Genomic DNA, 27907 nt, shown 5'->3' with positions numbered 1-27907 from the left:
TTCTGAGAAAAAAGTCAGAATTTTAAATTTTATATCTCACAATTCTGACTTTATTTCTCAGAATTAAGAATCACAAATTCTGACATGTAAATTCGCAATTGCGAGGAAAAGTCAAAATTGTGAGATTGAAAGTTGAAATTTCCTTTTTTTATTTTTTGTGCAGTGGCGGAAACGGGCTTCCATACAGTAAATGTTTATTTATTTATTTAAAAAACTGTTTTATTCTATTAAATTTTAATAAAGCCTGTTCTTTTGAACTTTCTATTCATCAATAATTCCTGAAAAAATCATACCACAGTTTTCCACAAAAACATTGAGCAGTACATCTGTTTTCAACATTGATGATAATAATAATAATAATAATAAATGTTCCTTGTGCACCAAATCTGCATGTAAGAATGATTTCTGAAATATCATGTGATACTGAAGACTGGAGTAATGGTGAAAATTCAGCTTTGCCATTACAGGCATAAATAAATTTTAATATGTAGAAATAGAAAACAGTTATTTTAAATTGCAACAATATTGAACAATATTTCTGTTTTGTATACAATATTTTTAATCAAATAAATGCATCTTTGGTGAGCATAAGATACTTCTTGAAATATCTGAACTATAGTGTAACTATGAACTATAGTTTAAAGAGGCACAAATTACTGAGTGCACCTTTAAATTTGTCGAGTAACTTTCAACTTAGAATATTCCTTTCAGACACTCTACAAGTCCAATAAAATCAGTGACACTCACCCCTGGGCTTTAATTTGTAGTCTTTTTGAGGTACTTCATCTCTCAGTAGCTGTTATTGAATCATAGTTTAATTGAATTTCAAGTGTCGAGATTCATCAGGAGTCTCTGACTCTCTCATCCTTCATCTCTGTGTGGATCTTTTGTTTCCTTTGAGAGAGATGTCATACAAACCTTGCTTCTTTTTGCTCACTGTTTTTGAACTACAAATCAGGTTAACTTGAGGTTCTCCATTGAGACACTGTTGTTTATACTGTTGAGTGAGTTCAAGCCTAGTTTTGCTTTAGGTTGTTCTAGGAATTAGTTTGGGTTTATCATACTTCTGTTGTGACCTTGTGCAAGGTTTGTTTTAAAAACCAAGGCTGCCACATCTTGTCGTTTCTCTGGTGGCTTCACAGATCCAGACTAAAGTTGCAAGTATCTTTGTGACCGTGCACCAGTCTGTGGCCCAGTTCTCTCACAGGATGAAAGTAGAACTGAAGAGACACAATTACGTCACACCCACCAACTACCTGGAGCTGGTTTCTGGATACAAGAAGTAGGAATCAAACATTTTTGTCAATTTATCTTTCCTGTTGTACGTTTTGTAGCTGCTATGAAGATTTAAAAGATTTCCTGTTTCCATTTTATTGTTGTCTGTTAATGGTAACTCTAAGTATTTATTCTAAAACATTCTCTTTTTTTCTCAGGTTGCTGTCTGAAAAGCGTGGTGAGCTCGGAGAGCAGGTGTCTAAGTTGAGGAATGGCTTGTTTAAGATCGACGACACACGCAGTAAGGTGGAGGCCATGTCTGTAGAGCTGGAGGAGGCCAAGAAGAAAGTGGCTGAGTTCCAAAAACAGTGTGAGGAATATCTGGTTGTCATTGTGCAGCAGAAAAGAGAGGCAGATGAACAGCAGAAGGTGCGTGTGTCAGTCTGTCTAATGTTGAGGCTCTTTATTAGGGGTGAAAGGTATGACCAAACTCTTATATTATGGTATGAATAATTACAACTTGTCATGGTAACATTATACATTGTGATATAGTTATTTTTGTGGAAAATTAACCTTGAATTATTTTAAATATTACATAATCATGACTTCATTGTAAAAGGAACTCCTCTTTTTTTTTTTGACACAAACCAAAAGATGACGATTTTCAAACAAGTTAACCATGTAATATTAAGCACAAAAGACTTTTATTCTATTCTATTATAAAATGTAATAGAATATATACAGTGGTGTGAAAAAGTGTTGTCCCCCTTCCTGATTTTTTATTTTTTACTTGTTTGTCACACTTTAATGTTTCAGATCATCAAACTAATTTAAATATTAATCAAAGATAACAAAAGTGAACAACATGCAGAGAAAACAAATTACAAACCCACATGGCCCTGTGTGAAACTTAATAACTGGTTGGGCCACCATTAGCAGCAACAACTGCAATCAAGCGCTTGCGATAACTTGCAATGAGTCTGTTACAGCGCTGTGCAGGAATTTTGGCCCGCTCATCTTGATTCAGGTCAGGACTTTGACTAGGCCACTCCAAAGTCTTCATTTTGTTTTTCTTCAGCCATTCAGAGGTGGATTTGCTGGTGTGTTTTGGATCATTGTCCTGCTGCAGAACCCAAGTTTGCTTCAGCTTAAAGTCACGCACAGATGGCCGGACATTGTCCTTCAGGATTTTTTGGTAGACAGCAGAATTCTTGGTTCCATTTATCACAGCAAGTCTTCCAGGTCCAGAAGCAAACAGCCCCAGACCATCACACTACCACCACCATATTTTGCTGTTGGTATGATGTTCTTTTTCTGAAATGCTGTTACTTTTATGCCAGATGTAATGGGACACACCTTCCAAAAAGTTAAACTTTTGTCTCGTCAGTCCACAGAGTATTTTCCCAAAAGTCTTGGGGATTATCAAGATTTATTCTGGCAAAACTGAGACGAGCCTTTATGTTCTTTTTGCTCAGTAGCGTTTTTTGTCTTGGAACTCTGCCATGCAGGCCATTTTTGCCCAGTCTCTATCTTATGGTGGAGTCATGAACACTGACCTTAAGTGAGGCAGTTCGTTAGATGTGGGGTCTTTTGTGACCTTTTGTGACAGGGCCATGTGGGTTTGGATTTTTCATTTAAAAACTGCATGTTGTGTTTACTTGTGTTATCTTTGATTAATGTTTAAATTTGTTTGATGATCTGAAACATTAAAAGTGTGACAAACATGCAAAAAAATTAAAAATCAGGAAGGGGGCCAACACTTTTTCACACCACTGTATATTTAAAATACATACTATTTATTGAACATTGTGAATATGGCTGGATATCAGCAATCCTCTTTTTTTGTTATTGCATATTGATATTTGTTTGGTGAAATGATATGTGTCTGTGTGCGTATATATGTGTTGTTTTTTGCATTGATTCTTGGAATATTTATAACCTTCTAAGATTGGTGTGTTTCTTAATGTGTGTCTTTGTGTAGGCGGTGGGTGCTCACAGTGAGAAAATAGAAGCAGAAGAAATCAAGTGTAAGGCCATGGCTGAGAACGCTCAGAGAGACCTAGATGAAGCACTTCCTGCCCTAGAGGAAGCCATGAAGGTCATTTTGCATTCATGCGACTATTACTTTCAATACGACATCATACAGCTACAGTGTGCACTGAATAAGTGATACATAATGTTTTCATCAGCACATGAAAAAACTCTGGTAATCTTGTTGGACTGTCTTCAGGCTCTGGAGTCGCTGAATAAGAAAGATATGACAGAGATCAAGTCTTATGGCAGACCTCCAGCTCTTGTGGAAACCGTCATGCAGGCAGTTATGATCCTCAGAGGATGTGATCCAACTTGGGCAGAGGCCAAGAGACAACTGGGTACGAGAAAGAGAAAGTTCCAGATCTTTATTAAATCACTCCATCACACTGATGTCACACATGGATTCAGGCACTGGCTCAGGCATGAAATCTATACCAGACTACTGTATAACCAAAATCACATGAGCCGAACAGAGAAAGGGGAGGGTTGGGTGATTCATTAGCATGCCAGGATATATTTAAAAAGGTCAGCACAATGCGGTAGAAAGCATAACCACAGAACAGATTGCAGAGAAAAAAAAATGAAATATGTGCTTGCCTGAGGCTGAATTCAAGCCATTTGTTTTAGGAGAGGGCAACTTCATTAAGCAGTTGGTGAATTTTGATAAGGACAACATCTCCGACCGTGTGCTGAAGACCATTGGACAGTACTGCACGCAGCCCGACTTCCAGCCTGAGATCATCGGACGGGTCTCGCTTGCTGCAAAGTCCCTCTGCATGTGGGTCAGGGCCATGGAGGTATGGTAATCATGAACAATTACAACAGTTACGACACCAGAATGCTGTTTTGCTGCCCTTGTTATAAAAAAAAAAGAAAAATTCCAAAGTTCAAAAACTAAAAAAAAATCATTTGAACCACATAACCATAGGTACCAATAGTTTATTCAAAGCCCTTCAAAGTCACCATGAAGTCTAAATTTGACAATTCTTATTGTGTATCTTATTTTTTATGTAATATTTTAGTGTTCATTATAAATCCCCCTCACAGTGATATCTTGTCTCTAATGATGTGTGCATCAGCGCAGTGACTGGGCAATAAATTCTTCACTCCAGCAACTTGTCACTTACATCAGATCGCATTAATTAGAAAATGACAGCCATCCAATCAATTCCAAATAGACAAAATCAGAACAAAACATATATTTGACCCTGGACCTTAAAACCAGTCTTAAGAAGCATGGATATATGTGTAGCAATAGCCAAAAATAGATTGTTTTATGCCATTAAAATCATTAGGATATTAAGTAAAGATGATGCTCCATGAAGATATTTTGTAAATTTCCTACTGTAAAAATATCAAAAACGAAATTTTTGATTAATAATATCCATTGCTAAGGACTTCATTTGGATAATTTGCACCCTCAGATTCCTGATTTTTAAATAGTTGTATCTCGGTCGAATATTCTAATAAACCATACATCAATGGAAAGCTTATTTATAATGTAATATCTCAATTAAAAAAAAAAATTTACACTGAAAAAGTGACACTGATTAATGATTAATGATTAATGATGCTGGAAATTTAGCTTTGTATCACAGGAATAAATTACATATTAAAATACATATGCAGTTATTTTAAATTGAAATAATATTTCACAGTATTACAGTTTTTTCTGTATTTTTGATCAAATAAATGCAGCATTGATGAGCATAAGAAACGTCTTTAAAAACCTTTAAAAATCTTACTGATCCCAAACTTTTGAGCGGCAGTGTATATATAATTTTTTCCCCCATTCAAAGAGTTGTTTCTCTTAATTGTCACAATAGGGAAGAAAAGACCATTGCAATTTCTCTTTCATGCTGAAGAGTGGATTTTTATTGGTTTCATTTTTTTTTTATTGTTCATCAGCTGGTAAAACAATCGCTTCTACAGAAATTCCTATGATTCCTATTTTTCCTGATAGAAATCATAGGAAATTTTCTGTCTTTTCTGAAAAAGTGGATTCTTCAAAGGTGTGGTCACATCTACCGTTTCTTGGCGAAATATTGCAGATGAAAACTGTAGAAATATTTGTGATCAAGATTTTTGTGTGAGAGTGAAAAAGTTCCTCAGATTTTGCTTGGGTTCAAGTTGGTCGTGCAAATTGTTTGCTTTTAAAGTGACTATTGTTTGAGGTGCAACACTATTGATAATGGACATTTTTGCCTGCAAAATGTCTCTGAAATTTTTGCTGTCAGACTGTGTCTTTAGAGTTTGAGAACTTTTGTAGATATTGTTAAAGTTATCATTCTTGGTGTAAAGGTGCCTTGACACTGAAACATTTTGAATATTCTCATACCTTTGTGTGTGTATATATCAGGTATACGGCCGTATCTACAGGGTGGTTGAGCCGAAAAGAGCCAGGCTGCATGGAGCAATGACTCAGCTGGCTGAGAAGCAGGCCTCACTGGCCGAGGCCCAGGGCAAACTCAGAGAGGTCAGCGTGTGTCAGTCTGTCCTGCACTATATTTGTGCATACATGTGGGTGAGACTTTATGTTAATGCTATTTGAGTGAAATAGTGCTAAAAACATGTTTGTGTGCATGTCTATAGGTAGGAGAGAAACTGGATCAGCTGAAGCGGCAATATGATGAAAAGCTAGCCCAGAAAGAAGAGCTACGAAGGAAATCTGAGGACATGGAGCTCAAACTGGACCGGGCCGGCAAGCTGGTGTCTGGACTGGCAGGAGAGAGAGTTCGCTGGGAGGAGACAGTAGCTGTACGCACAAACACACACACAGTCACCCTCCAGTCACCTTGATGTTTTATATGTGGATGTGAAAATGCAGCCAGGGGTCTCTGATGTGATTGTAAGTATGTGTGATGCTCAGGGTCTGGAGAAGAACATGTTCAGTCTGGTGGGAGACTGCCTGCTGGCTGCTGCCTTCCTGTCCTACATGGGCCCTTTCCTGTCCAACTACAGAGATGAGCTGGTCACAAATATCTGGATGAAACAGGTATCTGTCTGCCTCTCTGTCCTTCTGTCTGTCATTCTACCTTTTTTGTTTTGCTTGTCTCATTTTTAATTTTCTCATTTTCTTTCTTATCTGGCTTTCTGTCGTTCACTCATTGTATCGATCTGTCAATCTGTCTGTCCGTCTGTCTGTCTGTTCTGTCGTTTTGTCTGTCTACTGTCCATCTATCCATTCCTCTGTCTGTCTCAGGTTTGGGGCCATTCATGAATTGAATTGAGAATGAATGGTAAATTCCAATTCACTTCCTGGAATGGAATTGGAATTGGAATTGCATGCAGCTGACAGGAAATGGAATTGGAATTGAATTGGAATGTCAGGAAAGAGAATTGAAATCAAATAAATTCCACTAAATTCCACTTGAGTTGCTAAGTAAAATAATTTGACTTGATTTGCTTAATAGTTTATAGTACATTAAATATTGTAAATCACATAAACAACAAACATATAAAAGAAATACAAAGTACTGTATGTTTAGTATGTTAAGCATGATCATTTCACATGCCAGATTTCAGGAAATGGTGATAATTCGATGCAATAAAAAGTGAATGAAATACATGAATGAACATACATATATTATGTGGTAATCATATATAGAATGTATAGTACAACCAGAAACTTATCACCACTGTCATTCAATTATTAATTCATAATGTACAGTTCTCATTTTTATTTACTTGCATTTGATCAACTCTATTTCATATATTACTTAGTATTTGTAAAGCATCATAAATAAAGTTCAAATGTATGTCTCTAAATGCAATCACAAATAAATGCTCAGAAACTGCAATAAACGGAATTCAGTGGAATTTCCCTGAATTGAATTCCATTTCCTGTAATTCCAATTCAATTCCAACTCTGTTTCATGTAATTGTTGTTGAATTCCAATTCCATTTCCTTCTTTGAATTGGAATTGTTGAGTTCATTCCTGAATTGACCCCAACCCTGGTCTGTCTATCTCTGTCTCTCTGTCTACATTTCCATCTATCTCTGTCTCTCTGTCTACATTTCCATCTATCTATCTATCTATCTATCTATCTATCTATCTATCTATCTATCTATCTATCTATCTATCTATCTATCTATCTATCTATCTATCTATCTATCTATCTATCTATCTATCTATCGATCGAGCTGTCGAGCTGTCGTTCTATCTATCGTTCTATCATCTATCTGTCTGGCTGGCTGTCTACTTATATATATCTATCGTTTTGTCTGTCTACTGTCCATCCATCCATCCATTCCTCTGTCTGTCTGTCTATCTATCTGTCTTTCTGTCTGTCTGTCTGTCTGTCTACATTTTTATATCTGTCTTTCTATCTGTCTATATGTCTTTCTATCACTGTCTTTCTATCAAGTCAAGTCAAGATTATTTATACAACACTTTTTACAATACAAGTTGTGTCAAAGCAACCTACAGTATTAAAATAATAAAATAAAATGTCAATAATAATGCAAGAGTTCCATATTGCAAAAAAGTCAAATTGGGGAGGACTCATCTGGTTCCCATGGCCTTGTGCCGGTGGCCGTTTAGGGTAGGAGTTCTTTCCTGATGATCTGTCTCTGGGGCTCATCTAGTTGACACGGTATCCGCTGACATTCGGCTGTAGGTGTTGATCCACCATCTGCTCTAGGTTTGGACTAGATCAGGGGGACTGCAGTGACCATCTGATCTGGATACGGACTGGATCTGGTGGCTATGGTGACCTGGGAATAAGAAACAAACAGACTAATATTAATGTAGATGCAAGAGTTCCAAGTTGCCACAAAATCAGATTGGAGAGGACTCATCTGGTTTTCGCTGTCTTGCGTCGAGGTGATGGCCGTCTAGGTGATGAGGTCTTCACTGATGATCTGTCTTTGATGTGGTCTCTGCTGACATTCAGGACTGTAAAGGATATCTCTGGGTGCTGATGGGTACGGACTAGATCCGGGAGACTGCAGTGACCGTCTGATCTGGATACAGGTGGCTACGGTGACCTCGGAATAAGAAGGAAAGATACTAATATTAGCGCAGATGCCATTCTTCTTCTGATGCAACGAGTACATCAGGTGTTATAGGAAGTGTCCCTGGTTCCGGTTGACCTAAATAATGCAGCCTAACAATCCTTTAACGGATTTGGATTATGAAATGTATTAAGTGTAGGCCAGGTTAAAGAGATGGGTCTTTAATCTAGATTTAAACTGACAGAGTGTGTCTGCCTCCCGAACAGTGTTAGGTAGATTGTTCCAGAGTTTGGGCGCTAAATATGAAAACGATCTGCCGCCCGCAGTTGATTTTGATATTCTAGGTACTATCAAATTGCCGGAATTTTGAGAACGCAGCGGACGTGAGGGACTATAATATGATAAGAGCTCGCTCAAGTACTTAGGAGCTAAACCATTCAGGGCTTTTTAAGTTATTAGCAAGATTTTGAAATCTATATGATGTTTAATAGGGAGCCAGTGCAGTGCTGACAGAACCGGGCTAATATGATCATACTTTCTGGTTCTAGTAAGAACTCTAGCTGCTGCATTTTGGACCAGCTGGAGTTTGTTTATTAAGCGTGCAGAACAACCACCCAATAAAGCATTACAATAATCTATCCTTGAGGTCATGAACGCATGGATTAACGTTTCTGCATTTGACATCGTGAGCATAGGTCTTAATTTCGATATATTTTTTAGATTAAAAAATGTGGTTTTGCAAATGCTAGAAATGTGGCTTTCGAAGGAAAGATTGCTATCGAATAGCACACCTAGGTTCCTAACTGATGATGACGAATTGACAGAGCAGTCACTGAGTAATAGACTGTGTTTTAGGTTATTACATGCAGAGGTTTTAGGTCCAATAATTAACACCTCTGTTTTTTCAGAATTTAGCAGCAAAAAATTTCTTGCCATCCAATTTTTTATTTCAACTATGCATTCTGTTAGTTTTTCAAATTGGTATGTTTCGCCAGGCCGTGAAGAAATATAGAGCTGCGTATCATCAGCATAACAGTGAAAGCTAACACCATGTTTCCTGATGATATCTCCCAAGGGTAACATATAAAGTGTAAAAAGTAATGGCCCTAGTACTGAGCCTTGAGGTACTCCATACTGCACTTGTGATTGGTATGATACCTCGTCATTCACTGCTACGAATTGATGCCGGTCAGATAAGTATGATTCAAACCAAGCCAGTGCAGTACCACTAATGCCAACATAATTTTCAAGTCTATTTAAAAGAATATTGTGGTCAATAGTATCAAACGCAGCACTAAGATCCAGTAGTACTAATAGAGAGATGCATCCACGATCGGATGACAGGAGAAGATCATTTGTAACTCTAATAAGAGCAGTCTCAGTACTATGATACGGCCTAAAACCTGACTGGAAATCCTCACAGATACCATTTTTCTCTAAGAAAGAACACAATTGTGAGGACACTACCTTTTCTAGTATCTTTGATAGAAAAGGGAGATTTGAAATTGGTCTGTAATTGTTTAATTCATTGGGATCAAGTTGAGGTTTTTTAATTAGAGGCTTAATGACAGCCAGTTTGAAAGTTTTGGGGACATATCCTAAGGATAGTGACGAATTAATAATATTCAGAAGAGGATCTATGACTTCTGGAAGCACCTCTTTTAGTAGCTTAGATGGAATAGGGTCTAACATACATGTTGTCAGTTTCAATGATTTAATAAGTTTGTACAACTCTTCCTCTCCTATAGTTGAAAATGCATGGAATTGTTCCTCAGATTTATAGCATATCTGATGCGATACTGTAGCGGATGGCTGCATAGTTACAATTTTATCTCTAATAGTATCTATCTTGGTATTAAAATAGTTCATGAAGTCATTACTGCTGTGCTGTTGGGAAAATTCAGCACCTGTTGGTGCTTTATTCTTCGTTAATTTTTCTATCATTCTACATTTACAGTTATTCATTTAGCAGACGCTTTTATCCAAAGCAACTTACAATTTGGGAATACAACAAGCGATTCATCCTAAAGAGGCAGATTGACATAGGAAGTGCTCATAATACCATATATCAGGCATTGTTAGATAAGTACAGGCTAGAAAGGGAAGATTTTTTTTTTTAATTATTGAGTCAAATAGTGTCGAAAGAGATGGGTTTTCAGCAGTTGCATGAAAACTGTCAAGGAGTCTGCATTCTGGATAGTGGTGGGAAGATCGTTCCACCGTTCTATTGTTCTGTATGCCATTATATCATTCTGTTGTTTTAGTGAGTCTATCTGCATGTCTTTCTGTGATTCAGTGACAATTTTTGTCATTCTGTTTGTCTATTGTCATTCTATCTGTCTTGCTTTAGCTCATCTTTACCACCCAGTTTAAACTTGGTGCTAATGGCTTTTATTGATATATGTGTCAACTAACATCAGATGCGTCTAGAGCACTTGCTGTAAGTTACTGTAATTTTGCACTGAATACTGGCTCAGTATTGCATAGTATTGCACACTTCACAGGTTAGAATATTATGACATTATGCAGGTGACAGCTCTAACACTTCATTCCTCTTTCCTCTCATTCATATGTCCTTGCCCGAATCCTCCGCTACCCTTTTCATCTCTAGGTGAGAGAATTGGGGGTGCCGTGTTCTCCGGGGTTCAGCTTTGCAATGTTCCTGTCTAAACCCACGGCTGTGCGCGAATGGAATATCCAAGGCCTGCCGTCTGATGCCTTCTCCACCGAGAACGGAGTCATCGTCACCCGTGGCAACCGGTCAGGCCCAGAGAGCCAATCCCTTAACGCTAATTAGAATAATGATGATATCTCATGAATAATGAGCGGTAATGAATAGTGATTGGAGAATAATTAGCTAAAGATAATAGTAAGCTCAGTTTTCCCTGATTGTTCATTTATAGCTAATGCTAATTTCCTCCCTCACACATACTCGCACACACATACACACGTACACCAAGCAGATTAATGGCATTTTGAGATTATGGATTTTAAGAAAATAGCCTGTTTATGGATAATGTGACATGCATTCATAGTGAGAGTTAATGTTTCTTCCCTGTCCTTCCCCACAGTTGGCCACTAATGGTGGACCCTCAAGGACAGGCACTAAAGTGGATTAAGAACATGGAGTCCAAACGGGTAAATATCTCTCTCACACACACACACACACACACACACATTCCTATATATATAAGTTCATAGAATCCTTGTACTGAACACAGACTACATTATTTTGCTGTAAATGTCTTGGTAACAGATATAGACATCAGAGCAGGATAGAAACAATGGAAACTGAGACTGCCGTGATTATTAGACAGTGTTAGATCTACTTCTCCGTGGAGGAAAACATAACCCACATTCAGTGCCAACATCACCTGCTCAGAGTCACGATGTCTCATCACATGACTCACCGTCTAACCCAGAGACGAGCCATTTTCAGAGCCCTTAATTAGAATACAAGAACTCCAAGCTCAATCCTCCTGTGAGTTGAAAACTGCCTCCCCTGTGAGGCTGCGTCGCCTCACCTGCTCTCCTTCAGCAGAATACACCTTCCATTTATCACTCCCTTTGAACACAGATGCACATTAATACATTCGCTCTCTGTGTCTCTGTGCTGGGGCAGAGATGGTTTAGTTTTTTTGAGCAATAGATATAGATGTGATGTATAGAAGGATAGATAGATGGATGGGTGGAAAGGCTGTCAGACTTGTTCAGAAGGAGGTATAGGAGGACACATACTTTTGTTTCATCTCTCAGGATAATTTGCTGTTCAGCTTCAGCCTCTGTTCCTCCCCTCTCTCTCTGTCTGTGACCTTTTCCTCCTCTTCGCAGGTCTTTTCTCATCTGTAGTGGTGAGTGTCTGGAGCGGCGAGTGCCGTTCATACGCTACAGTTAAACGTTGACATTTACGAACAATAACAAAATGACAGAGCAGAAGCCTCTTTTCTGCCTCCTCCAGCTCTTCTCCATCTCTTTCACATCCCATTTTCTTTCTTCAATGTCCATTTATCACTTTTGAATCATATTTATCCTCTCTGCTACCTTTGCTTTTTTCTTCTTAGTTGTTGTCCTTATCTCGTCCTCTGTGTGTCCTTCATGTTCTCTTCTAGTCTCATGTTGTCTCTCTCTCTCAGGGGTTGAAGGTAATAGACCTGCAGATGCCGGATTTTCTACGAATCCTGGAGAACGCGGTGCAGTTTGGTTCCCCGGTTCTTTTGCAGAATGTCCAAGAGGAGCTAGATCCTTCACTTGCACCTATCCTCAACAAGTCACTCACACGAGTTGGTCAGTCCCCTCTATAGACACATGACTCAAAATTGACTGATAACATTGCTTAGGATGACAGGATATGCAGGATGTAATGGGTTCAGGTTGTGTATATATGAATATGTGTAGTGTAATTTACAGGTATAATGCTAATTAAAGGTTATTTTCCTTGAAGTATTTTGCTATAAAATGATCTTTAAAGCATACAAATCATAGCTTTAAAAATCTGTATTAAAAAAACTGTAGAAAAAAGCCTCAGGGCAAGTAAACTTGTCATAGTGATTAAAGATTTGGCCTGGCAAGGTTGTAGGTTTAAATCCCACGAGGGATGATCTGTGGAAATATTGCATCTCTCTTGTGTCTGTGTGTGTGTGTGTGTGTGTGTGTGTGTGTGTGTGTGTGTGTGTGTGTGTGTGTGTGTTCTGCAGGTGGGCGTTTCTTGTTAAAACTCGGAGATAAAGAAGTGGAATATAGTCCTGAATTCCGTTTCTACATGACTACCAAATTGTCCAATCCACATTACACTCCTGAAATCTCTTCCAAAACCACTATCGTCAACTTTGCTGTTAAAGAACAGGTCAGTTTGTATGTTAATGAAAAGGTGTGTTTGAGGATGAAACAGAGGGGTTTGAGGATGAAACATCATTCTGTGTGCATCAGGGTCTGGAGGCCCAGCTGCTGGGTATCGTCGTGAGGAAGGAACGTCCTGAGCTGGAGGAACAGAAGGACTCTCTGGTGATCAACATCGCCTCTGGCAAGAGGAAACTGCAGGAGCTGGAGGACGAGATCCTGCGGTGGGCGGCACACACACGCTCGCACATATCACAGCTCTGCATTAGCACCTTTATACAAGTGCCACTAACACATCAGTAATTCTAACCAACAGTGTATTTATACTAGCACGTCTCACATTTTGCACTCATTCATTTGGTTTGTGTGTGTTTGTACAGGTTGCTGAACGAGGCATCCGGCTCCCTGCTGGATGACGTTCAGCTGGTGAACACCCTGCAGACCTCCAAAGTCACGGCCACAGAGGTCGCAGAACAACTGGAGATCAGCGAACTGACCGAGAGCCAAATCGATACCGCCAGAGAGGTGAGAGGGAGAGAGAGGGATGAGGGGGAGGTCAAGGAGAGAGAGATGGTGTGAGGGAGGGTGCTGAAAGGGTTGCCAGATTGGATTAAAGATTGCGCCTCTGAATAAGCCAGAGAGATAAAAAGACTGCTGAGATGAGGATGTTGATAGCAAGAGAGGCAGATAAAGTTATAGACACCACTCTGTGTGTGTTTGTGTGTGTTCAGGCCTACCGCCCCTGCGCCCAGAGGGCGTCCATCCTGTTCTTTGTACTGAATGATCTGGGCTATATAGATCCCATGTATCAGTTCTCTCTGGACGCCTACATCAACCTGTTTACCCTGAGTATAGAGAGCAGCCCCCGCAGCCACAAACTGGAGGAGAGGATAAACAACCTCAACAGATATCACACTTACGCCGTCTACAGGTCAGAAACACAAAATCACGCACTCATACACATGCAGTTGAAGTCAAAAGTTTACACACGTACACCTTGCAGAATCTGCAAAAAGGTAATTATTTGACCAAAATAAAAGGGATCATACAAAATGCGTTATTTTTTTATTTATTACTGACCTGAATAAGATATTCTACGTAAAAGATGATAACATATAGTCCACAAGAGAAAATAATAGTTGAATTTATAAAAATGACCCTGTTCAAAAGTTTACATACACTTGATACTTAATACTGTGTTGTTACCTAATTGATCCACAGCTGTTTTTTTTTTGTTTGTTTTTTTTTGTTTTTTAATAGTGATAGTTGTTCATGAGTCTCTTGTTTGTCCTGAACAGTTAAACTGCCAGCTGTTCTTCATAAAATTCCTTCAGGTACCACAGATTTTTTGGTTTTGTGTATTTGAACCCTTTCCAACAATGACTGTATGATTTTTAAAATCCATCTTTTCACACTGAGGACAGCCAAGGGACTCATATGCAGCTATTACAGAAGGTTCAAACACTAACTGATGTGTCAGAAGGAAAAACGATGCATTTAGAGCCAGGGGGTAAAAACTTATTTTGTCTTCTGGGGAACATGTAAGCATCTTCTGTAGCTTCTGAAGGGCAGTACTAAATGAAAAAAAGTTTGATATTTAGGCAAAATAAGAAAAATTTCCACAACTTCATTCTGTTCAAAAGTTTACACCCCTGGCTCTAAATGCATTGTTTTTTTTCTTCTGCACTGCAAAAAATGCTTTTCTTATTTAGATTTTTTGTCTTGTTGTCCAAAATATCTAAAAATTCTTAAATCAAGAAGGATTTTCTAGACGAGTAAAAATTATTGTCTTTTAAGATTAAGAGTGTTTTTGCTTGAAACAAGCTAAATAATCTGCCAATGGGGTAAGAAAAATAATCTTGTTTTCTGTGTGAAATAAGATATTTTTGCTTACCCCTTTGACAGATTATTTAGCTTTTTTTTTTTTTTCTAAAACGGTAAATTTGAGAAGTAAGAAAAGCATTTCGTCCAGCGTGAAGCATCAAGTGTGTGTTTGAACCTTCTGTAATAGTTGTGTGTGAGTCTCTCAGTTGTCTTCAGTCTGAAAAGATGGATCTTAAAATCATACAGTTGTTTTTGGAAAGGGTTCAAATACACAAAAATGCTGAAAAACCAAAGAATTTTCATTTTGATAAATTCAACTATTATTTTCTCTTGTGGACTACATGTAAACGTCTTATATGTGAAATATCTTATTCAGGTCAGTACTAAATAAAAAATAACATACATTTTGTATGATTCCTTTTATTTTGGTCAAATAATTAATATTTTGCAGATTCGGCAAGGTGTATGTAAACTTTTTACTTTTGTTACTGTGCAGTTTTTTGGAGTAATGTTTTAAATGTTTTTGAAAGAAGCATTTTAAGATCACCAAGTCTGAATTTATTTTATCAAAATTACAATGAAAATGGTAATATTGTTAAATATTATAATGTAAATAACTTCAACTTTTGTAACAATGTCTGTACTGTCACTTTTGATTAGTTCAATGGATCTTTGCTAATTAAAATTATTCATTTCTCTTGATCTGTTTCCAGATACACCTGTCGAGGACTGTTTGAGTGTCACAAGCTCCTGTTCAGTTTCCACATGTGTGCCAAGATCCTAGAGGCGTCCAGGAAGCTCAACGTTGATGAATACAGCTTCTTTCTCCGGGGGGGACTGGTGTGTGTTTTGTTGTTGAAAGTGGATTATGAGAAAGGATTGTCTTGACTTGTTTAAAAATGAAAAAGTCCTCATGTTACATAAAGCATTCTGTGTGGTGTGTGTGTTAGGTTCTGGATAAGGAGAAACAGATGGATAACCCCTGCTCTGGCTGGCTGTCGGACTCTAACTGGGACAACATAACTGAACTGGATAAACTGACTAATTTCCATGGACTCATGGCCTCGTTTGAGCAGTACCCTCGAGACTGGCACCTCTGGTACACCAATCCAGAACCAGAGAAAGCATCGCTTCCTGGTAATATATGTCTGTGTGTGGGTCAAGCTTTGCGTACATTGTGGGAACCTAATTTTAGGATACTGGGTTTGGAATTGTACATATTCAGAATGATTCTGGCTCCTTCAGTTCTTTTGGTTGGATTACATTGGTTGCCGTATATGATTTTGATTCCCTAAAAATCAACTAATAAGAATCATTTGTTTGCGAATCAAAGAACAGATTTATAAAAGCCATTCATTTGGTAATCAAAGCCAATGTCAGAGATTTATAATGGTGTACAGTCCACATGCATATACTATTAACAGAAGCAAAAATCATACAGTTCTGTTAAAGTTCCAGTAAAAAAATTTCCTAGTTAGGGAATAGGAAACATCATTAGAGCAATATGAAAACAATACAAGTCAATGAAAAGTCCCCTTTTAAAGTCAGTGAAGTGAAACACATTATCAGCTTGTTTCGTAATTTCCCTCTTCATTTCTCTCCCCTCTCTCCCTGACCTGAATGCCACAATCTGCCTCTTTGTTTTGTTTTTCCATTCTTTTACTCTCTGCACAGGAGAATGGCAAAAAAAATGCAACGAGCTGCAGAGGATGCTGATTGTAAGATCTCTCCGACAGGATCGCGTCTCTCTCTGCGTCACGACTTTCATCATCAATAACCTGGGCTCTCAGTTCGTAGAGCCGCCCATTCTCGATATGAAGGCCGTGAGTGACACACATGCCCACAACAAACACACACACACACACACACACACGTTTGTTTTTGTGAATTGTGGGGACATTCCATAGACGTAATGGTTTTTATACTGTACAAACGATATTTGCTATCACCCTACACCTTCCCTACACCTAAACCTAGCCCTCACAGGAGATTGTGCACACTTTTACTTCCTCAAAAAAACATATTCTGTATGATTTATAAGCCTTTTGAAAAGTGGGGACATGGGCAATGTCCTCATAAGTCACCCTCTCCTTGTAATACCTATGTCATACCCATGTTATTACACAAATTTGTGTCCTGATATGTCACAAAAACAAACACACACACACACACACACACACACACACACACACACACACACACACATGTTGGGTTTACATGTTTTATGGGGACATTCCATAGGCGTAATGGTTTTTATACTGTACAAACCGTACTTTCTATGGCCCTACACCTACCCTACACCTAAACCTAGCCCTCACAGGAGATTGTGCACACTTTTACTTCCTCAAAAAAACTCATTGTGCATGATTTATAAGCCTGTTTCCTCATGGGGACCTAAGAAATGTCCCCACAAGGTCAAAATCTACTGGTATTCCTATCCTTGTGGGGACATTTGGTCCCCACAACGTGATGAATACCAGGTACACACACACACACACACACACACACAGAGATGGCTGCTCATCTTAGGGCTTAGTATTAAAATGAATCAATGAGCAAAGAAATTAACTTTTTTTGTTCTTTATATCATAGTGGCTCTTAGGTGAGATGTGAAAATTGCAAAGTTTTGTGTTACATTAAAGTGAAATGTACTCAGATTGTCAATGACACCGTTCTATAAGAACCTGACATTTTCAGCTTTTGAACTCAGAAAATTGAATGCTTTTTAACTCTTACCTCTCTGGATCTCTGGAGCATAACAGCCGACACTGCGTCTGGCCTGCGTCTCCCTCTAGACAGAGAGAGAGAGACTGCATGGAATAAATCAGATATGCTTTAGGGTTACCTTAATGCAATTGATTTTTCCTCTTTTTCATTTTTCTCTCAGCTTTTTTAGCATGCATTTTGACTTTAGCATTTACTTAGAAAACAGAAACAGTCAAAAACCCATTAACCTATGTGTGTGTGTGTGTGTGTGTGTGTGTGTGTGTGTGTGTGTGTGTGTGTGTGTCAGGTTTTAGCAGACAGTACCACAAGGACTCCTCTGATCTTTGTGCTGTCCCCTGGTGTGGACCCAACGGCAGCCCTGGTTCAGCTGGCAGAGACGTCAGGCATGGGTCAGCGCTTCTTTGCCCTCTCGCTGGGTCAGGGCCAGGCACCCATCGCAACGCGGCTGATCAAAGAGGGAGTCGCAAATGGTGAGGTGATCCCCCTGCCTGTGTTTGTGCCACTGTTTATCTCCCTGTTTATAGCTTTCTCTGCTATCTCTTTATGATTCACCCTCAAATTATATTAGTTATGTTTTCAACTTTGAAATTAATAGCGACGCACCAAATTAGCATATAAGAATGGTTTCTGAAGGATCATGTTACACTGAAGACTGGAGTAATGGCAGTGGTTTAAAGTATTTGAGTAAATGTAATTAGTTACTGTATTTAAGTTATTTTTTGGCTACTTAGCATTTAAATGGAGTATCATAGATATTAGCCATTTTTACTCTATACTTGACTACAATTTTGAATAAGTATATGTACTCTTAAATTTGCTACATTTCTGATGAGTAATGCAATTGCACATTACATTTTGCATGGCACCTAACTTTTTCTGCAGTTTATTTCTGCTACAAAAGAACTGATGTTGCCCAAACTTGTCAACAAGGCTACTCATGTAATTAGAGTGCATTAGGAGCTGCTGAATCGCAGGTGTTTCATATATGAGATGAGGACATAAATGAGACCTTTTTGAAGGATATTTGTTTACTTATGCACTTTTGAGTGCTTGAGTTTAATTGACACTTGAGTGTTTGCCAACGTTTAAGTTGTTGTGTCGACCTTGATTTATTGCAGTATTGTGGTGTTCAGTTTCATTTTGATTTTAGAAAATAAGGAAAGGAAAGGATGTGACGTGTGGCTACCCATACTCAGAATTTGAACACACACCCGGAGCAATGGGCAGCCATATTTGCTATTGCAGCAGCGCCTGGAGAGTAGTTGGGGGTTCAGTGCCTTGCTCAAGAGCCTTACCTCAGTCGTGGTATTGAGGGTGGAGAGACCTACAATCCCTGCTGGACCTGATACTCGAACCCGCAACCTTCGGGTTACAAGTCCAACTCTCTAACCATTAGGCCATGTCTGCTCCAATATGTGATCCTCACAAATAAGCTCTTGCTTTTCACCGCATTTCTCTTAGGTGTTAAGGACTAGTGCATCGCTGAGCCTACATTCAGTATGAGTAAAATACTTGTTAAAATCTGATTCTCTAACACTGTGTCTACACCGGATGCAAGCGGTGCAGTGCAACAAAATACAGTAGAACCTATTATAATCAGTGATGCTGTCTACACTAGATGCGGCACGACACGACAAATCCCCGACAGAAAAAGTGATTTGCAAAGGTCACTTTGTTGCGTCCAGTGTAGACAGACTTTATCTGTTGTGGTGCGGTGACTTGTAACTTGAGTCAGTTTTGTTGTAAATATCTGTACTTTTATTTAGGTATGTTTTTTAGGTACTCTTTACACCTCTGAGTAATGGCTGCTGAAAATGATAATAATATTTTAAAAATATGTGACCCTGGACTACAAAACCAGTCTTAAGTAGCACAGGTTTTTTTTGTAGCAATAGCCAAAAATACACTGTATCAAAATTATTGATTTTTCTGTTATGCCAAAAATCATTAGGATAATATAAGTAAAGATCATGTTCCATAAAGATATTTTGTAATTTTCCTACTGTAAACATATATGACCCTGGACCACAAAACCAGTCTTAAGTCGCTGGGGTATGTTTGTAGCAATAGCCAAAAATACATCGTATGGGTCAAAATTATTGATTTTTCTTTTATGCCAAAAATCATCAAGTAAAGATCATGTTCCATGAAGATTTTTTGTAAAATCCTTACTATAAATATATCAAAATGTAATTTGATTAGTAATATGCATTGTTAAGAACTTAATTTGGACAACTTTAAAGGTGATTTTCTCAGTATTTTGATTTTTTTGCACCCTCAGGTTCCAGATTTTCAAATAGATGTATCTCGGCCAAATATTGTCCTATCCTAACAAACCATACATCAATAGAAAGTTTATTTATTGAGCTTTCATATGATGTATACATCTCAGTTTTGTAAAATTTAACCTTATGACTGGTTTTGTGGTCCAGGGTCACATATCAAAACGTAATTTTTGATTAGTAATATGCATCGCTAAGAAGACTTTAAAAACGATTTTCCTAATATTTTTGATTTGTTTGCACCCTCAGATTCCAGATTTTCAAATAGTTGTATTTTGGCCATTTATTTTCCTATCCTAACAAACACATCAACGGAAAGCTTAATTATTCAGCTTTTAGATTATGTATAAATCTCAATTAAAAAAAATGGACCCTTATGACTTCATGGTCCAGGGTCACTTTTTACTGTAATTTCGATTAAATAAATGGAGCCTTGATAAGCACAAGAGATTCATTTGTAAAAAATCTTAATGGTAGTGTACTATATATATTCAACTTTTAGCACCAAAAGCAGTTTTATTTTACTTTTACAGAAGTAATTTTAACACTTTCTCTGACCCTGAGTATTAAACTGTTTGTTACTTGCATTTACATTTATGCATTTGACAGATGCTTTTATCCAAAGTGACTTACATTGCATTCAACTTATACATGTTATTGATTCTTGCATTTCCTGGGAACCCATGACCTTGGTGTTGCTACTAGTGCCATGCTTTGAATTTAGTTTGAATTCAGGAATGTTGCTACTGTAGCTTTAGTACTTTTAGCTGTGGCCTCTATAGTCTCTAGTCTCTAAAATGACATTTAGGACTGACTTCACACGTAAAATGAGTAACAGTGCTTCACCAGGTTGCTGAATACCAAGTAGATATTGTGTGACAATCCTATAAATATGCTAATGGTTGTAATGTCACAAAATACTAGGTGTGATCGATATTTAGGGACTATCATAGAGTGAATGAATAGCACAGAGACTTGGGATAAACTATTTTGTCTTTAGCCAATAAGCAATGACCTAGCAGCTTCATAGCAACATGCTAAAAATGATTTTTAAAGCAGCTTAGCAAAAAAAAGGACAAACATAACACCCTAGCACCGGCAAGCACAACTCACATTATCTTCAGAAAATGTCAAATCTAATTTACTTTTACTAAATCTGCTAATCAAACCTCTCTTTCTCTCTGGCAGGTCATTGGGTGTTCTTGGCTAATTGTCACCTGTCTCTCTCTTGGATGTGTGAGCTGGATAAGCTAGTAGACGAGTTACAAGTCCAAGAATGTCATCCAGATTTCCGACTGTGGCTAAGCTCCTCCCCTCACCCAGAATTCCCCATCGCCATCCTGCAGACGGGCATCAAAATCACTACTGAGCCTCCCAGGGTACACATATACACACTTCGCACAATATAGTCAGATGTTTGGAATGGTGTGTGTGCTGTAATTAAAGTGGTTTGTGTGTGTGTGGTCGTGTGTCTCTGCAGGGGGTCAAGTGGAATATGAAGCGTCTCTATCAGCGGGTGTCTGAGTCTCAGTTCTCACGCTGCACACGGCCGCTGCTATACCGTAAGCTGCTCTTCACTCTTTGCTTCTTCCACAGCGTCATTCTGGAGAGGAGGAAGTTCCTGCAGCTCGGCTGGAACATTATCTACAGCTTCAACGACTCTGACTTTGAGGTAGAGAAAGAGAAAGAGAGACAAGGATGTGAATTTTCCGTATTTATGTGGATTTCTCTGTAGTTTTGTAAAAAAGTATGATTTTGAGTAAAATATTGCATATTCATATCTATTTTAAGTACATGTATTTCAGGCATTAATTTGTGCATTTATTTCTTAGCTTCCTCAAAAACTCCGAACAAGTCACTTATATCTGTCAACCCTCTTCCCAAATAAGACTAATTATTTATTTTTATTTATTGTGATTATCAGTAATATTATGCTATATATATATTTATTTATTTTACAATACAGTAGTAATAAAATCCTGCACACAAAGTCCTTTAATAATAAATCTTTAAAAGTAAGGCCATAAAAATACAAAACTGCAAAAAGTATAAAAAGTGCATAGAGCAAAGACAAACTTTTTCAGTATCACATAATCGTCAGTGTTCAAATATAGATTACAACCCAATCTCTTTTAGATCTTTTACAATACTACATCTAAAACAAGTAAAAAAAAAAAAAAAAATCATATAATAAATAAATACATATAAAAATAAATATAAACGTGTCCAAAATATATTTAATGTATAGGAAAAGCTATTCAAATACACATTAAAAATATAAATGTGACCCTGGACCACAAAACCAGTCATAAGTAGCACAGGAATATTTGTAGCAATAGCCAAACATACTTTGTATGGGTCAAAATGATCTATTTTTCTTTTATGCCAAAAATCATTTGGATATAAGGCAAAGATCATGTTCCATGAAGATATTTTGTAAATTTTCTACCATAAATATATCAAAACTTATTTTTTGACTGGCAATATGCATTGCTAAGAACTTCATTTTGACATCTTTAAAGGTGATTTTCTCAATATTTAGATTTTTTTTTCACCCCCAGATTCCAGATTTTCAAATAGTTGTCTTTCGGCCAAATATTGTCCTATCCTAACCTATACATAATCAATGGAAAGCTTGTTTATTAAACTTTCAGAGGATTAAAAAAATGACCATTATGACTGGTTTTGTGGTCCAGGTCCTCAAAATCATGAAATGTATTCATACACCAAAAAAATAAAAATAAAAAATAAATAAATATATATATATTTTATATATAATTTAATAATAAAATAAAATTTTTCTTCTACTTCTCATCTAGTCACATTGATTTAGGCGGGGACTTTTTGTCTTTTTTTCCCCCCTTTTTAGCCAATTGCATACCTGAGACAGCTACTAAGGCCTTATTTTAGTTGTTCCACTACTCATTTTTTCAAAATTATTAGGACTTTGGCAGCTTTTCAAAGTCATTATAGTTGAAAGCATACATCTTATCACTCATACCTTCAATGAAACTTTGTATTCACCTTTTGCATCTGTAGCCTAAATGTTGCGTAATATTTTAAGCTCAAGATAAGCTGCATATGTAATAGGTATTGCCTACGGCTATGAAATCGTTATTGAAAAAACATGCTTTAAAAATATATTATAAGAGATCTGTGAACCCATATGCGTCTCTGGCAACTGTATGGGTTTGTGAAGACTGATTGTTTACAGTAAGTATTCCTCTCTCTTTGTTTTTCAGGTGAGTGAGAATCTTCTGAGTCTTTATTTGGATGAGTATGAGGAAATCCCCTGGGATGCTCTCAAGTTCCTCATCGCTGGGATCAACTATGGAGGACATGTGACTGATGACTGGGACCGGCGTCTGCTTACCACCTACATCAACCAATATTTCTGTCCTGCTGTGATTGATGCGCCCTTCTTTAAGTGAGTTCATATACAGACATAAATATTTTTTTTTTTAAATAAGTTGTTTAACAGGTACAAAAATGTAATTTAATCAAACCCTAATCCTAAATCTTAAAGAAAACTGCATTATTAGATTAAAAACATGATTTAATTTATTTATATCCCTAAAGTAAAGTTTTGGCAGATTTGCCTCACTTCTGGAGACGAATTTGTCCCCAAACTCCAGCCTAGTAAACCCAACCGCACGCACAGAATCTCTAATGTCCTCTCTGTTCGGTCCAAACACTGTACAAAGTCTTTAGTGTTTGTATGATCGTCACTGTTAGTCCCCATTTTTGAACATTTTGAAGAGATAGAGCGTCCCCATATGGCGAGACTGTTTGCCTGGTTGCGAAAGAACAAGAAAATCTTACAGTCTCACGGACAGATCTTCTCATTACTCTCTCACACACAAACTTTGCATTGAATATATGTCAAGCCATCACACACACACACTTTGATCCCTGACACCCCTTTTTACCCTGCTGTGAGGATTCCCGTGTGTCCTCTTCAGCCGCCACAGTCCTGATCTAATGAAGACCAACAGCTCCCCCATGGGGCCGAAAGTTGAATCTCGTAGCGTCTGGCTCCAGTTCCTCTGAGTCTGCTGGTCTTTCAGGACCCAGCAATATTGCATACATGGATGGAACATCTGTTACTATAGCAACCACATCCTATAATTACCCTCAATCAGTGCCTCCATGGTGACTTGAGTGCACAGCACAGGCAGCTCTAAAGTTTTAGGCAGTAATAGAAATGAAATAGCATGGATTACTGGACTTGTTGGGTGGAATAGACATTGGCAGTAATTACAGTATCTGTGAAGTTTCAGTGATAAACAGTTTAGCAACTATCAGTTATTTGATGTGACTTGTAGATGAAAACTAAAGAATGTATTATTTTGGGAATGGGTATGAAATTGCCCTACAGCTTTACATTTTTATGAGCCAAATCTGACAAACTTTTGCTGATTTGTCTTTTGGCACCTATGCTATTCACAACAAATCCAATGTAACTAAATAACACAAAGCATTTTTGCAACCTTTAACAACTTTTTAGCATGTTAAACTATTTAACATTTTACACCAAATTTTTGGTTAAATATTATGAAGTTGAAACATTTACAAACCACTCATTGCAATGTAACTAAATGACAGAAAGGTATGACATTCCTTATATATACAAGTATATGCAGTTGAAGTCAAAAGTTTACATGCACCTTGCAGAATCTGCATGTTATTTTTTATTTAGTACTGACCTGAATAAGATACATATCACATAAAAGACGTTTACATGTAGTCCACAAGAGAAAATAATAGTTGAATTTAGTGATAGTTGTTCATGAGTTCCTTGTTTGTCCAGTTAAAAAGTTAAACCCACAAATTTCTTATTTTGCCTAAATATCATATTTTTTTAATTTAGTACTGTCCTTCAGAAGCTACAGAAGATACTTACATGTTTCCCAGAAGACAAAATAAGCTAAATTTACCCTGATCTTCAAATTTAAAAGTTTAAACCCCTGCCTCAATGATACAGTCATTGTTGAAAAGGCTTCAACTACACAAAAATGCTGAAAAAAGGAAGGATTTTTCTGAAGAACAGCAGGCAGTTTAACTGTTCAGGACAAACAAGAAAGTCACTAAACAAAAAAAAAATCATTTGGGTAACAATGCCGTATTAAGAAAGTGTATGTAAACTTTTGAACAGGGTCATTTATATAAATTCAATTATTATTTTCTCTTGTGGACTATATGTAAACATCTTTTATGTGAAATATCTTATTCAGGTCAGTACTCATTTTAAAATAACATGTATTTTGGATGATCCCTCTTGTTTTGGTAAAATAATTAACATTTTGCCTTGCTCTGTTTTGCCTGATCACAAAAGGAGATTTTTAAAAAAGAAAATTCTGCACTTGCATGTCAATATAACGGTAGTGTAAAATGTTCAGCATCAAGCTTTTAAAAAAGACAAAAAAGTATAACAGTGGTCCAATGCAACACGTGCCATATTCCAAGTGTAGTGTAGGGTTTAATGAATAAGAAACTGAAATTGAATGTGTTATTCAACAAATATCCTGACCTTGGCCATTGGTCTCTGGTTCATTAAACTCTTTTAGCACAGCAGTTCACTCCGCCCAGTTAAAGCACACAAGATGTGAAAAATCAAGATTGATAAAAACGTGACTTGAAATACAATCCATGTACTTTCTTTCTGATGTAAATATATCTTGTGTTCGTCTCAACAACAAGTTATCTGTCAACTGTCAGTTTCAGTCCAGAGGTATTCAACTCAGAAAGCACACAGAAACTTTTTGGAAGGATTTCTAGGCATAATCTTGATTTTTCACAACTTGTGTGCTTTTGGTGATTCAGAGTGAACTGCTGCGCTAATAGAGTCTCATGAACTTGCCAACAGTCAAGATCAGGATATTCGTTTTCTCAGAATATACGTAAAATATTAGAAACATTTTGCAATCATTTTGAAATGATTTGTTCGAGGCAGTACTGAGCTTAATGTCGGTAAACCCCTTTCTTTCATAAGCCTACTCTGCTGTGATTGGTCAGCTGGCCAGGTCTGTTGTGATTGATCTTTCCGTATACAATGCAAGCGAATCGTGCCCACAGCTAAAGTTTAGCTGCTAAACTGTAAACACTTCGCAGAACAATGATGGTAGATATGTTAGCCGAGTGCTAACGTGACTAACTGATGAAACAACACAGTTTGTAAACCAAAATAAGTCTACATTCTTTATTATTAAACAATGAAAGAAGAATGACAGTCTACATTAATCCACACATTCTTAGGAAGTAGTGGATTCACAACAAATGATCAGAACTAAAAATTAATTTTTTGAAAGCCCATATGACATGCTCTTTAAGGTTTTTTTTTTTTACTCTTTAAAGGGGTCATCGGGTGCCACATGCACTTTTACAAGCTGTTTGAACTGAAACGTGTGTTAGGAGTGTGTGTACACAACCACCCTAGAATGACAAAGATCCGCCCAGTAGTTTTCTTTTAATTTAGTAAAATAATTTGCCCCTTCTCATATCGAGCTGTTCTCAGATGCCTGTCGTTGTGGCGTAACACCCACAGAGGCTGCTCCTGCGATAGTTGATAGACAGTGTTTTAGCATAGACCCACCCTGAGTGAGAAGTAAACTGACAGCACTGAGGGAATGTGACCGCCGATCTACCTAAATGGGTTAATGTTTACACAAATCATTTCTCACCATACTGCTTTATAAACGAGGGTCAGTATAAAGCTTAGCTTTGTAACGCTGCCTGTTAATGATTAAGATGTAACGTTAACGCAAGTCTCCACAGTAAACACACACTGCGTTTGTCTCTTTACCACAGTAAACACAGTAAATACACCGCGTTCGTCACTTTACCACAGTCAACACAGTAAATACACCGCGTTCATCTCTTTACCACAGTAAACACACAGAACTGAAGGGCGGGGTGAGCAGAGGTTCATAAAATTTAAAGGGCCAGGTACTGATATCGCTTGCTAAGAACAGAGGCATTTTTTACCAGGTAAAATTAATTGGTTTTTTTACACTACCATAGAGAATTTTTAATCAAAATATATTACAAACTTTTCATTAGTACCCTTAAGCATCATATTAACTTGTGGAAAATGGGCATTGGATGACTCCTTTAAAAGCTGTTTGTCTGTGTGTATAGGGTCTCCTCCTTGGTCCATTACTATGTTCCTCGTGATGGGCCTCACTCCTCATATGTGGACTACATTGGTCAGTTGCCAGCGCTGGAGCACCCAGAACTATTTGGACAACACCCCAATGCTGACATCGCTAGCCAGATCACAGAGGCTCGAACACTCTTCCACACACTGCTGTCTCTACAGCCACAAGTCACCAGCACTGACGCCACCAGCACTGGAGCCAGCAGGGAAGAAAAGGTGTGTATAAAAATGATTTTAGATTTACTGTCCTAATGGCATTTTTAAAGAACTTTCAGTGTATATGACACTTGTGTTTAGGTTTTGGAACTTTCTGCTGATGTTCTGCAAAAGATCCCTGCTGAGATAGACTATGAGGGCACTAGGAAGTTGCTGAAGGATGACCTTTCACCTCTGAATGTAGTATTGCTGCAGGAGATCCAAAGATACAATGCACTTCTGCACACCATCAGGTCTGTGTGTGAGAGCGTAACAGTCATATATGTTGCACACCCTGGACCACAAAAGGGTAAAATTTTTTAAATTAAGATTTTTACATCATCTAAAAGCTGATAAATAAGCTTTCCATTGGTGTATGGTTTGTTAGGATAAGACAATATTTGGCTAAGACACAACTATTTGAAAATCTGGAATCTGAGGGTGCAAAAAAATCTTGATCAAAAATCTTGAGAAAATCGCCTTTGAAGTTGTCTAAACGAAGTTCTTAGAAATGCATATTACTAATCAAAAATTTAGTTTTGATATATTTACGGTAGGAAATGTACAAAATATCTACTTAATATCCCAATGATTTATGGCATAAAAGAAAAATCTATCATTTTGACCCATACAGTTTTTTTTGGCGATTGCTACAAATATATCCGTGCTACTTAAGACTGG

General features: G+C 37.6%; 1 protein-coding gene across 1 annotated transcript in view; it reads left to right on the top strand.

Moving 5' to 3' along the window:
* The window catches only part of LOC141332155 (dynein axonemal heavy chain 2-like), a 326684-nt gene that overhangs the window by 272534 nt on the left and 26243 nt on the right, over positions 1–27907 (top strand). The window contains exons 59-82 of the mRNA XM_073837257.1: positions 1143–1282; positions 1434–1644; positions 3197–3313; positions 3446–3587; positions 3877–4046; positions 5609–5725; positions 5842–6006; positions 6119–6244; positions 10818–10966; positions 11278–11344; positions 12340–12490; positions 12901–13049; positions 13133–13266; positions 13423–13567; positions 13774–13973; positions 15580–15706; positions 15817–16003; positions 16541–16689; positions 17880–18063; positions 21064–21254; positions 21356–21547; positions 23118–23302; positions 27013–27247; positions 27329–27480. Coding sequence (XP_073693358.1) covers positions 1143–1282; positions 1434–1644; positions 3197–3313; positions 3446–3587; positions 3877–4046; positions 5609–5725; positions 5842–6006; positions 6119–6244; positions 10818–10966; positions 11278–11344; positions 12340–12490; positions 12901–13049; positions 13133–13266; positions 13423–13567; positions 13774–13973; positions 15580–15706; positions 15817–16003; positions 16541–16689; positions 17880–18063; positions 21064–21254; positions 21356–21547; positions 23118–23302; positions 27013–27247; positions 27329–27480 — 3785 coding nt within the window. The remainder of the gene's footprint in view (positions 1–1142; positions 1283–1433; positions 1645–3196; positions 3314–3445; positions 3588–3876; positions 4047–5608; positions 5726–5841; positions 6007–6118; positions 6245–10817; positions 10967–11277; positions 11345–12339; positions 12491–12900; positions 13050–13132; positions 13267–13422; positions 13568–13773; positions 13974–15579; positions 15707–15816; positions 16004–16540; positions 16690–17879; positions 18064–21063; positions 21255–21355; positions 21548–23117; positions 23303–27012; positions 27248–27328; positions 27481–27907) is intronic.

The sequence above is a fragment of the Garra rufa genome, chromosome 3 (assembly GCF_049309525.1).
Source record: "Garra rufa chromosome 3, GarRuf1.0, whole genome shotgun sequence".
NCBI lineage: Eukaryota > Metazoa > Chordata > Actinopteri > Cypriniformes > Cyprinidae > Garra > Garra rufa.
This window is presented reverse-complemented; position numbering and strand designations above follow the sequence as displayed.